General features: G+C 49.9%; 1 protein-coding gene across 1 annotated transcript; it reads right to left on the bottom strand.

Annotated features, from left to right (window-relative positions):
- Positions 1 to 56: 56 nt before the first annotated feature.
- Positions 57 to 12555, bottom strand: GRPEL1 (GrpE like 1, mitochondrial). Its single transcript, XM_030876861.2, has 4 exons — positions 12442 to 12555; positions 10309 to 10471; positions 8883 to 8964; positions 57 to 2133 (listed from the first exon to the last, which is right to left on the bottom strand). The coding sequence occupies exons 1-4, from the start codon at positions 12534 to 12536 to the stop codon at positions 1787 to 1789; spliced, it is 687 nt and encodes a 228-aa protein (XP_030732721.1). The 5' UTR covers positions 12537 to 12555; the 3' UTR covers positions 57 to 1786.
- Positions 12556 to 12849: the final 294 nt, after the last annotated feature.

The raw sequence follows: 12849 nt of genomic DNA, 5'->3' as shown, positions 1-12849 counted from the left end.
GCAGGTGCAGCTCTAGGTGAAAAGGGATGGGATGGGACTGCACACGTTCCAAGAAATTAGTTTGAAAATTACTTCTTTATTCACCCTCATTTTACAGATGAGTCCAGGGAGGCGAAAGGCTGTGCTCACAGCCACAGTGTAAAGAGCAGGCGTAACTCTCGGCTGTTTCTCAATATGCTGTACTGTTGCCTTTAGTTTTGGGCTATGCTCTTGACCAAGTTATTTAAAGCAGCTTAAAAGAAAAGGGGGACGGGCTTCCCTGGTGGCGCAGTGGTTAAGAATCCGCCTGCCAATGTAGGGGACCAGGAAGATCCCACGTGCCGTGTACCAACTAAACCCGTGCGCCACAACTACTGAGCCCATGCGCCACAACTACTGAAGCCGGCGCGCCTAGAGCCTGAGCTCCGCAACAGGAGAAGCCACCGCAATGAGAAGGCCGCGCACCACAATGAAGAGCAGCCCCCGCTCGCCACAACTAGAGAAGGCCCGTGCGCAGCAACGAAGACACAACGCATCCAAAAATAAATAAATTTATAAAAGGGGGGGAAATTTCTTGAAATGGTATAAATTGGAATTTTAATTATGGGAATATCACCTACACCTTTCAAATCGACTACCCACCTTTCTTACGTAGTATTGACCTTTAATCCTAGAAGTACCTCTTAGAAGCAAAGCTAGTGGAAGGTTACTTTTTTTCCCCTCGTTTATAAGAATACCTCAGTCATTCAACTTTTCCCCTCAAGCGAGGAACGGAGGGTCCGGCGGCGAGTCACAGGGCCAGCGCTTGCCGGTCGTGTGTCCTTGCTGCTGCTTCCAAGTGTCCACGGTCCCCTTCTGGGACAGAAGCCAACACGTTTACGTGTGTCAGGCGCACAGCTGCAGGATTTGAGCAAAGACCCGGAAAGCTAAGCCACACTTCTCTGCTTAGTAAGGATCTCCTCCACCAAAGCACACAGCTAGCAGAGCGTAGGAAAATAAACAACAGGGCTTCAATCCTCTGAAATAAAATTTTAAATTTAACATTTAAAACATACCAAGCACACAGTCCCTCAGATTTCTAAGGAAGTCCATCTTACTAGGGGGAAAGTACCTTCTGGTCATTAGTAACTAGTTGGGTATAGATTTAAACCTTTCTATAAAGAGATGAACAAAACAGGACGAAAGTAACTGAGTGTGTCAAATTCAGTTACTGGCAAAATAAGGAGGTGAGGACGTTAGGGTGTGCCCGCTGGTCTCTCACCTCCCAAAGCCAGAAGACGATCGCTCTTAGCAGCGAGACAGTAACTGATCATAAATGAACGCAAACGCGTTCTTCGCCAAGGGTGTCGTACAATTTCTCTTAGCAAGAAAAATGTTTAAACTCTTGCCTTGCCTTCACTGAGTGACGGGTGGTGGCTAAGCAGTCCAGGAACTCGCGTGCTACAGTGAGACGCAGAGGACGCAGTGCAGCCGGCGCAGCCAGCTAGCAAACAGCAGGACTCCTGAAGACCTTTTATTCATTTGAAATACTCTGACGTCACCAGAGTTTGAGCAGACACGGTGTTTTTCCTGATACCCTAGGGTCCGGTAGCATCCCGCCGGCCTGTCCTGTGAGCACGTGGAACTAGTAACTCCCGAATGTTCATTAACACAACTGTGCAACTGGCTTACTTCCTGTCCAGCCACTGGTCACTAAAGCCTGGCAACAAGGTTTAGGAAAAGGTCACGCGCACCCGCAGCTGAGGAAAGATGAAGTGGCCTGAGTCAGCGAGTGATCGTAACAAAGCCCCGGAGCCCGTGGGGGCCGCTAAGCCGCCTTCACCACCCCAACCAGGGCGGGTCTCAGGGTGCGCCCGTGCAGCTTGTACCCCACTTTGTTAACGAGCGCCACCGTGCCTGGCTCCTTGCCCTCAACCGGCGTGTGGAACAAGGCCTCGTGCTCGTAGGGGTCGAACTTGGCCCCCGCGGGGTTCAGCCGGAGTAAGCCGTGCTTCCTGAACACCTTCTGGATCTGGACCTCAGTCATCACGAGCCCCTCGTAGAGGTTCTTCAGGTGCGGGTTATCGTCTCTAATCTCCTCCTTCGGGACGCACTGTGTTGCCTTCTCCAGAATGTCCGCCACCTCCAGCAAGTCCTTGCAGAAGCCCTGAATGCCTACACGAAGTTAAAGAAGAACAGCGTTTGCATTCTGTACCAACTGCATGGGCAACTCAACACTGTAAGCCCCGTTTACGTCACACACGGTCTATTTAATGACACCGTCTCAAATCACTAGTTTGCCCTAGAATTTCAATGGCTGGATTAAAAAACAGACAAACTTTTCTGGGGTTTAGACAAAAGCCAATGAGGTATAAAGACCAGCAGCTGAAAACCTGCAGAACCACCATCAGTCCTGCTCCAGGCTAAGAGGACGTGCAACCCCCGCAGACGGCAGAGCCAGGAAGGGGCGCAGGTGGCTGCCTCAGCTAAAGAACACGGGGCCTGGGGCCACATCCCTGGCTGTCACGGAACTGCCCATGTGATCTGGTTAACCTCTCTGGGTCTCAGCTTCTTTGGTTATAAAACAGGGATAACAGTACCTAACACAGTGAGGTTATGAGGACAAAACCACACACACTCAGAGCACCTAGAACACTTAAGGACTCAATACACACGTTAGCAATTATTTGGCACCGTGGGGTAAAAGTTACCGGGACACACCCCAAGCCTTAACCTTTATCTAACAGAAGAAATAACGTGTTAAAAAACTTCGCACAGATACAAACGTTTGTGGTTCCAAGACAATGCTTCAGCTGCTGAACGAAGGAGGTCAGGGCGGATGAGAGGCGCACACGGCTCAGCTCCCCCGGCCCGCCCCACCCTGGCCCCGGCAGCCTAGCGACCGTGAGGCTCTAGCACGGCCCACTCAAGTCTTCTCGGGTCTTGAAGGCTGTGCGTCTCGAAGGAGGCAGCGCTCGTTTTAGGCTTTACTCTTTCACACAGGGTTTTCACCCCACTGCTTTAAAATGAAATTAAAATTCCACCTATCTGATAAAGATGGGAGCGTCTACTAAGGATTAACCCTGTGCTAGTTCCCGTATGGTCTCTGAGACACGCAAGAAACGGTCACACAAGTGGCAAGTACAATCACAGTGATACTTACACAAGGCGCACTCGTGAGTGCTGAGAAGAGATTAACCTAAGGGACGTGGTTCAGCAGGGTAGGCAGAGGAGGGTTCTGGGAACTGAGGCCTGGAGAGTCGGGAGGGAGCCACACGTTGGAGGAACTGAGGACGGCCAGCCTACCAGGAAGATGCAGACCCAGAGTAGCTGAAGGTTCCAGATGGTGCAGTGGAATGGGTAGAGGTCTGCTGTGGCCACTCTGCCTAGGGTGTGGAGCAGGGATGCAAGAGCTGAAGCTGGCCTGGGCCACAGCGGAGGCAGCAGAGACAAGTGGATGAAGCAGAGTCCAAGCATCACCACTCACCGGATAGGAGGGGAGTGAGCTTGAGGGAGGAGAGGACAGTTCACATGCCTGGCCTAGACACCTGGGCGGGCAACAGTATCATTTACTCAAATGAGGAAGACAGGAAGCACAGGCAGAGGGGAGAATCCAGTTTAAAACACCCCTGAGACGTCCAGGTAAAGACATACAGGGCTAGAACGCAGAAGAAATGTCTGAACTGGAAAGAGAACCTGTGCGTGGATGCCATTCAGACCCGTGGGAGGGCAAGTCAGTAGGGGGGACGGCGAGAGGAGGGGGGAGGCCTGCTCTGAGCCCTGAAGAACCCAGACACGTGGAGGGCGACAGACACGCAGCCAGCGCAGGCCATGACCCGGAAGAGGAGGAGCAACAGGAGGTGAGGTGACCGCATCCAGGAACGAAGAGTTCCTAGAAGAGGTGAAGCGCCGCTGTTAAGGGGCCCGCGAGGGAAGGGTGGGGCCCGCCATGGCAGCCTCTTGCTGGGTGCCGCCTTTATGAGCTCTGGGAGCACCAGTGCCAGGGGGCTGCCCACACGCGGAGGTGAGACTGAAAACAGAGCCCCCTCCTCGCGGCTGTGTGATCCACGCCACTGCCGCCGACTCTGTCAACTCAGCAGCGCGTGTGGGACGTCTGAGTGGAAAGGGTGCTCCCGCGGCTGGGACAGGTCCGGCCTTCGCAGCTGTGGGCTCTGTGGGCACGCACAGAAGCAGGGCCAGGGTCTGGGCGGCTCCCACGGCAGGTCCAGGCGCACGACTACTCCGGTCCTGGTACCTGACCTCAGTGGATCTGTGCTGGTGGTTTTGTGCACACAGCACCTGAGGGACCCCAGGGCCAACTGCCTGCGTTCCCACGGTGCAGGCGGGGCCGAAGGCAGTTGACAACAGCGCACTTTGTGAGCCCGCACAACAGGTGACAGATGGCATCACAGAGCACACTCCCTGGTAGATGGCTCTGGTGGAGGGATACTGGGTGGCTCCCCTTCCAGCAGGAGCGCTCCAATCCTGCCTGCCCCACAAGGCAGCTCAGAAACGGATCTGGGGGCCTCTATTCCAACAACTAGGGAGCAGGACCTGCCCCCAACAGGGCTGTGACAACCACAGAGCAGAGAGGAGGCCCCGCTCAAATCCAGTGCAGACTCTGGTCACCACACCACCCGTCACACCTCCTATCAAGGGGATAATGGCCAGGATATGATGAGGAAAGAGGTGGCAGGCATCCACACTAAAAACAGGCCTTGGGCCTTCCCTGGTGGCGCAGTGGTTAAGAATCCGCCTGCCAATGCAGAGGACATGGGTTCGAGCCCTGGTCTGGGAAGATCCCACATGCCAAGGAGCAACTAAGCCCATGCGCCACAACTACTGAGCCCACACGCCTAGAGCCCGTGCTCCACAACAAGAGAAGCCACCACAACGAGAAGCCCGTGCACTGCAACAAAGAGTAGCCCCCACTCGCCACAACTAGAGAAAGCCCGTGCGCAGCAACAAAGACCCAATGCAGCCAAAAATAAATAAAATAAAATAAAATAAAAAACTCACTACAAACAAAAGTCCAGGACCAGATGGCTTCACAGATGAATTCTACCAAACGCACAAAGAACCTATAGCAATTCTCAAACTCTTCCAAAAGACTGAAGAGGAAGGACACTATGAAGCCACCATCACCCTGACGCCAAAACCAGACAAAGACACCACCAAGGAAGAAAATTACAGGCCAGTATCTTTGATGAATACAGATGCAAAAATTCTCAACAAAATGTCAGCAAACCGAATCCAACAACACGGAAAAAAGGATCATATACCACGACCAAGTTGGATTCACCCCAGGGTCATAAGAATGGTTCAACATATGCAAATCAATCAATGCAATACAGCACATCAACAAAAGAGAAGACAAAAACCACATGATCATCTCAGTAGATGCAGAAAAAGCATCTGATAAAATCCAACAACCATTCATGATAAAAACTCTTATGAAAGTGGGTACAGAGAAAACACCTCAACATTTAAAGCTATTACGACAAACACACAGCCAACATAATACTCAATGGTGAAAAGCTGAAAGCCTTCCCGCTAAAATCTGGAACAAGACAAGGATGCTCACTCTCACCACTTCTATTCAACATAGTACTGGAAGTCCTAGCCACAGGAATCACACAAGAAAAAGAAATAAAAGGTATCCAAAATGGTAGGGAAGAGGTAGAATTGTCATTATATGCAGATGACATGATACTATATTTTGAAAACCCTCCACACAAAAACTACTAGAACTGATAAAGGAATTCAGCAAGGTAGCAGGATACAAGATTAACATACAGAAACTGGTTACATTTCTTTACACTAACAATGAAATATCAGAAAAGGAAAGTAAAAAAAACAATACCTCTTAAATCCCATCAAATAATACTTAGGAATAAACCTGACAAGGAGGTGAAAGACTTACATGCTGAGAACTATAAACCATTAGTAAAGGAAACTGAAGATGATTCAAAGAAATGGAAAGATACCCCGTGCTCTTGGACTGGAAGAATTAACATTGTTAAAATGGCCATACTACCCAAAGCAATCTACAGATTCAATGTGATCCCTATCAAACTACCCATGACATTTTCCACAGAACTAGAACAAATAATCCTAAAATTTATATGGAACCACAAGACTCAGAACTGCCAAAGCAATCCTGAGGAAGAAGAACAAAGCTGGAGGCATAACCCTCCCAGACTTCAGACAATATTACAAAGCTACAGTAATCAAAACAGCATGGTACTGGCTCAACGACAAACATATAGATCAATGGAACAGAATAGAGAGCCCAGCAATAAACCCACACACCTACAGTCAACTAATCTTTGACAAAGGAGGCAAGAATATTCAATGGAGAAAAGACAGTCTGTTTAGCAAGTGGTGTTAGGAGAGTTGGACAGCCACAGGTCAATCAATGAAGTTAGAACACACCCTCTCACCATACACACAAATAAACTCAAAATGGCTTAAATAAAGACCTAAATAGAAGACAAGACACTGTAAAACCCCTACAAGAGAACAAAGGCAAAACATCTTCTGACATAAATTCTACCAATGTTTTCTCATGTCAGTCTCCCAAGGCAACAGAGATAAAAGCAAAAATAAACAAATGGGTCCTATCAAACTTACAAGCTTTAGCACAGCAAAGGAAACTAAAAACAAAACAAAAAGACAACATACAGACTGGGAGAAAATACTTGCAAATGATGCAACCTACAAGGGCTTAATTTCCAAAATATACAAACAGCTCATAAAACTCAATAACAAAAAACCAAACAACTCAATCAAAAAATGGGCAGAAGACCAAAATAGACATTTCTCCAAAGAAGACATACAGATGGCCAATAAGCACACAAAAAGATGCTCAACATCGCTAATTATTAGAGAAATGCAAATCAAAACTCCAATGAGGTACCACCTCACACCAGTCAGAATGGCCACCATTAAAAAGTCTACAAATAACCAATGCTGGAGAGGGTGTGGAGAAAAGGGAACCCTCCTATACTGTTGGTGGGAATGTAAATTGGTACAGCTACTATGGAGAACAGTATGGAGGTTCCTCAAAAAACTAAAACTAGAATTACCATATGACCCAGCAATCCCCCTCCTGGGCATACATCCAGACAAAACCATAATTCAAAAAGATACATGCACTGCTATGTTCACAGCTGCACTACTTACAATAGCCAAGACATGGAAACATGGAAATGTTCAATGACATGAATGGATAAAGAAGATGTGGTATATATGTATATTCAATGGGATATGACTCAGCCATAAAAAAAAGAATGAAATTATGCCATTTGCAGCAACACAGATGCAACTGGAGATTATCATACCAAGTGAAGTAAGTCAGAAAGAGGAAGACAAATACCATATGATATCACTTATATGTGGAATCTAAAGTATGGCAAAAATAAACCTATCTATGAAACAGAAACAGAATCAGACACAGAGAACAGACTTGTGGTGGACAAGGCAGGGGGGTGGGGAAGGGATGGAGTGGGAGTTTGGGATGAGCAGATGCAAACTATTATATATGGAATGGATAAACAACAAGATCCTACTGTAGAGCACAGGGAATTACATTCAATATCCTGTGATAAACCATAATGGAAAAGAATATAAAAAAGGGAGGGCTTCCCTGGTGGCACAGTGGTTGAAGAGTCTGCCTGCCAATGCGGGGGACGGGTTCGAGTCCTGGTCTGGGAAGATCCCACATGCCGTGGAGTGACTGGGCCCGTGAGCCACAACTACTAAGCCTGCGCGTCTGGAGCCTGTGCTCCGCAACAAGAGAGGCCACGACAGTGAGGGGCCCGCACACCACAGTGAAGAGTGGCCCCCACTTGCCGCAACTGGAGAAGGCCTTCGCACAGAAACGAGGACCCAACACAGCCAAAAATAAATAAATAAATTTATATATATATTAAAAAAAGAATATAAAAAAGGGAATATAGGGCTTCCCTGGTGGCGCAGTGGTTGAGAGTCCGCCTGCCGATGCAGGGTACACGGGTTCGTGACCCAGTCCGGGAAGATCCCACATGCCGCGGAGCGGTTGGGCCCGTGAGCCATGGCCGCTGAGCCTGCGCGTCCGGAGCCTGTGCTCCGCAACAGGAGAGGCCACAACAATGAGGGGCCTGCGTACCGCAAAAAAAAAAAAAAAAAAAAAGGGAATATATACATGTATAACTGAATCACTTTGCTGTACAACAGAAATTAACACAACATTGTACATCAACTATACTTCAATAAAATTAAAATAAAAAAAAAGAGAGATTTGTTCTCTGTGTTGAACTCGGATCTTATCAAGTTTCCACTGTGAGCACCCAAGGTCTTGCTGTGAACCTGAGGTTCTGCATCTACAACAGGGGGACTGAAAGCTCCATCCCCAAAGGTACTCAAATGGTAGCCTTTTGGGTAATCAACACAACACATCTGGGGTTGGGAGACGGGCCTCAGTGCCAGCGCCATTACCAGGTTTGTGCTGAATGGCAAGTCATTTCAACCTCACTGATCTCAACCGTAAAAACGGGAAGGACGATAACAGAAACATACAAAGGTGACAATGCAAACAGAATCTGAGGAGGTCCTAAGTGAGACCCGTGTTAGGGCTGCTCCAGCTAAGGAGCCGAACCTCATAGAGCCGACCTGCTAGTTACCTGCAGGCTCACACCGAGGTCTCTGTGGAAGAGCAAAGCACACGCTCCTCATTGAAGGAATCACGCTCACCACTCCGAGTGCGAGTCCTAAGGGCAATTTTGCTCCTTCTAGACAACGGCTGACCCATCTCCAACACTGGAGGGAGTGAAGCAGCAGGCTCCCCACCTCCTCACGGGGCTGGCCCCTTTGCCTGGCACTCTGATACCCCCTCCCTTGCCCCGTGTTTCCCTCGGTCAATGTCATGTAACGTTGAAAGTTACCATATAGTTTCGCCTCCTCCACCAATTTTTGGCTCCTCTGCCGCAAGTTCTCCGTATCTGCTAAAGCTCGCTTATACTTTTCCTTAAAAAAAAGAAAGGGAGAAAGAAAGACTGATTCACGTGAATTAAATATGGAACAAATTCATAGGAAAGCATATCTGATGTAACAAACTCCAAGTCAAAACACAAACAACAGCTATCATCACGTTTGAAATTTTGGGTTACAGACAGCTGCTGCTTAATAAACACAAACACATTAACCCGTGTCACTGTTTCCAGCAAGTGGGGAACAGATGGCCCGGTGTCGCGTATTCACATAGCCCCCAAGGGCATTCTCACTCAGTGTGCAGCTGGGGAAGGACAAGGAGAGGCTTCTCATTTCTCATGGTTCCGATGGCTCTCCTCCAGGGAGGACCATTCATTCATTCCTCAGCAGAATCTCCAACTTAAGGGAATCCTAGAAGCCCGGTTAGGGGCTGACCCGTTCAGTTCCCACACCCTGAAGAGACGTCTAGGAGAACAACGAACCTGAGTGGACAGCTTTGGCCTCTACGCCACAGAAGAGGAAAAACCCCATCAATGAACCTCTGGTATTGTTAACATTGCCCAGATATGATTCAGTTGAAACATTTATTGTGTACTAATCATCTGAATTCTGGTATCTTCCTCATTTTGCACCAACTTTTCCTGTAATCTCATCCGTCTCCTGGAATTTCTATTTTTCGTGTGCACCAGGTTACCGTGTTCAGCCTTCAGGCGATTCCAGAGCCGTGGTTAAGAGCAAGGGCTCCCAGGCTCAGGCCCTCGCCCTGCCACTCAGTGGCCAGGTGACCTTGGCAAGTTTACCAAACCGTCCTGGACCTCAGTTTCCTCATCTGTAAACAGGGATATTAACGGCTGACTCACAGGGTTGTTGTGAGAATTAATATAAATAAAGGGGTGAGAACGGCCCCAGCACACAGTATTTGATATTATCATTCTTAAATGCTCACAGAGCTCGATTTGTGCCACTCATGCTTTTCCACATGGGGTCATAATCCATATTACTAATCAGTTCACAGAACTCCTACCTCCCTAGGAGAGCGCCACGTGGCCGTACCTCTGCCCCCCACCCTTGTTCTTCCCTAAGACCAGCTTAAAGGGCCCTACTGAATAGTCCTCACCTGTAAAGACCATTTTAAGCCTCAATTCAATATAATCTAGGTAGCACATAGAGATGACCCTCATGACAACCAGAGCCACACAGGCTTTGGGTTCTATCCCTTCTCCGGTAGTAACTTGTTATAGGACCCAGCCGTAGTCCTTGGACAACGATGGGATTTGTCTGGGCTCCGTCTCTGTTGTCACGGAGGCTGGCCAGACGTCCTCGGAAAAGACTCACCTGGAGTTTGAACGACCACGCTCCCCCCAGAGCCCGCAACCTTACCATGGTCTCCTTTAGCTGCTCTTCCAGCTTGACCTTCTCTTCCATCAGTGTCTTCTCTGCAGAGGGCAGATCTGTCTTCTGTTCATTCTGACCCATGTCCTCTTCCAAGTTCTGGCCATTGTTCTTCTGTTTTGTAGCTGTGCACAGCAGCCGAGGAGAGGACCTAAAGACAAGTCCACACGCTAGAAATTAAGATGTTTGTTTTGCTTCTTAAAGTCAGATGTATGACTTAAGAAATCAGAATTTAAAACTATGTGCTACTGACCCATGGGGGAGAAAAGATTTATTTCAGATCCAATAAAGGCATATGACGTATAGAAGCTATTTGTTGATATAAAGTCTTCTGCAACAAATGCCTAAACTAACATGTCAGTGTACCAAGGCTATGGTACTAACCTCCTCTTCTTCCCACTTTAAACATCTCCTTCTGAGATATGGTCACCCAGGCCCACCACACAGCAATGCAGTAGCTACTACTGGAGGTGAGGCCCAGTGCTGATGCTCATTACAAAGCTGGAGGGGCAGAGATCTTGCCCACACGGTACTTCGGGCATGCAAAAAAGATATCTACACACAAAGAACCGTAATGTGGGGTTTGAAAGTGATAAAAGAGGAACCATGCACTTTGGGAGGCTCAGAGTAGAATATTTCTAGCTTTGGGTAAATGGAAGGCAATGAAAGGGTTTGTGCAGCGAGGCTTTGAAGGATAAGTAAGAGTTCACATACATAGTCAGGAATGGATGAGACAGACGCACTTCAAGAAGAGGGAAGGACTGGAGCTTGGAAAGCATGGGGATGGTATGTACAGGGGAAATACAAAGAGCTCTAAAACTAACGCTGCAAGGGACTTAAAGTATTACCCAATCTGATCCCCACATGAAAAAGGTTAAGTGATAAACTCAAGGCCGCAAAGCCATTAAGAAATGATACACATCTCTGCACCAGGTCCAGTGGAACTCTTAATTATGCCACAGTCCAACCTGAAAATAAACCACATGCGATTTCTTCCCAGATTAAAACAAACTGCCTCAATGAACAGGAAAGCTAGGAGTACACAGAGCATATGTACAAGGATGTTTACAGCAACTGGAAACAGATCGCTGTCAGAAGGAGACGGCTGAACAAGCTGTTTCTGCCGACCCCCTCCTGGAGCGCCAGAGGCTCCCGCAGCAGCCAGAGCAAGTCTCGCTTTGCTTTGCAGGGAGGGAGACGGAGGCTCCGGGGGCTCAGTTACCCCGAAAGCTACGCATACAATTCAGCTCTCTAAACTCCCCAACTTGAGCCTCTTGCCACAAACCCAGTTCTCAGAGCAGAAATCCACGCGTCTTGGCAATTAATTCCAGATACAAAAATCACAAATTACTCGAGCAAAGAGGCCTTCTCACTCGGGCTTTCCAGGGGGGGGCTTGTTCCCACACAGTTCTACACCACGTATCGGGCTGGAATCGCCGCTGCATCCCGCGCGCTACCGTAGTCCACGCTGCCCGGCCCGGTCTCCCCATCACTCAAGCAGCTCCTGCGGGGAAAGCCCAGCTCCTGCTCTGCGCAGCTTCTACCCAATCTGTCTTCTACCAGATAACCTGGTTCTGGGAAGCTCCTCCAACGCAGACGGTGCTAAGCACTCGCTAAACTAACTTATGAGGCTAGACTTTGAAAAAGCAGAAACCGCCGCTTTAAAAAAAAACACGAAAGAAGAAAAGCCAAGGTGAGGGCACTGCCTCCTGACCCCCGCCGCGGAGTCACCGCTCTTGTATAAATAAGCCGCTGTCCCCACCGTGGGGCAGGCACCGCTGCCCTTCTGACCTCAGGCTCCTGGGCACGCGGAGGTGGACGAGGACTCGGGCCGAGAGAAAGGAGCCAGCGCGCCGCCGCCCCGCGCCCCGGGGACCCGCACACGCGGCCGCCTCGCGCCGGCCTGGGCTCGCGCGGGGCGCCGTCCCACCCTCCCCGGGTCCGCCGCGCGGGCAGCACGGGCAGCGAGGCCGCAGGGCAACCCCGCGGTGTCCGCGCCCCGCGTGGGGGAACCGCCGCCCACAGCGCCCGGGCCGGAGCTGGGCAGGACTCGGGTCGGAGCGGACGGGGGCGGCACGCACACCGCGCCCTTCCTCAGCCCGGGCAGCCGGCGCCCCTTACCTGAGAGACAACGCCAAAGCCGGAAGGCTGTGCCGCGCCACCCTCACGCACCGAGCCGCCATAACTGCTGCGGGGTCTGCGCGCGCACGGGGCATGCGCGGAGGCGGCTGACCCCTCCCCTCGGCCACCAGGACACTCGCGCAGACTCTGTGCTTCCTTCCCCCGCCCAACTACTTCCCCTCAGCCAATCCACCACCGCTTCTCCTCTGATAGACAGATCATACTCACCACTAATTGCCGGTCTTGGAGTAGCACTCTCCCCTCCCCCGGTGGGCGGGGTCTGAGGCCTTCCAGAGCCCGAGAAGGTGAGGAGGTGAAAGGTGAAGGAAACCGTGGGAGGAGACTCTCCGCGGAGGGGCGTGGTCAAAGGAAGAACCAATAGGGAGGGAGCATGGGGGTGGGACGCCG

This window comes from Globicephala melas, chromosome 5, assembly GCF_963455315.2.
Source record: "Globicephala melas chromosome 5, mGloMel1.2, whole genome shotgun sequence".
Taxonomy (NCBI): domain Eukaryota; kingdom Metazoa; phylum Chordata; class Mammalia; order Artiodactyla; family Delphinidae; genus Globicephala; species Globicephala melas.
The sequence above is the reverse complement of the archived record's forward strand: the minus strand, read 5'-3'. Positions and strand labels throughout refer to the sequence as shown.

Coding starts and splice junctions, on each gene's coding strand:
- GRPEL1 (XM_030876861.2), bottom strand. CDS start 12,536: ATGCCCCGTGCGCGCGCAGACCCCGCAGCAGTTATGGCGGCTCGGTGC. Junction 10,472..12,441: donor GCTTTGGCGTTGTCTCTCAG/GTAAGGGGCGCC, acceptor ACTTGTCTTTAG/GTCCTCTCCTCGGCTGCTGT. Junction 2,134..8,882: donor GGAGGAGGCGAAACTATATG/GTAACTTTCAAC, acceptor AACTTCGTGTAG/GCATTCAGGGCTTCTGCAAG.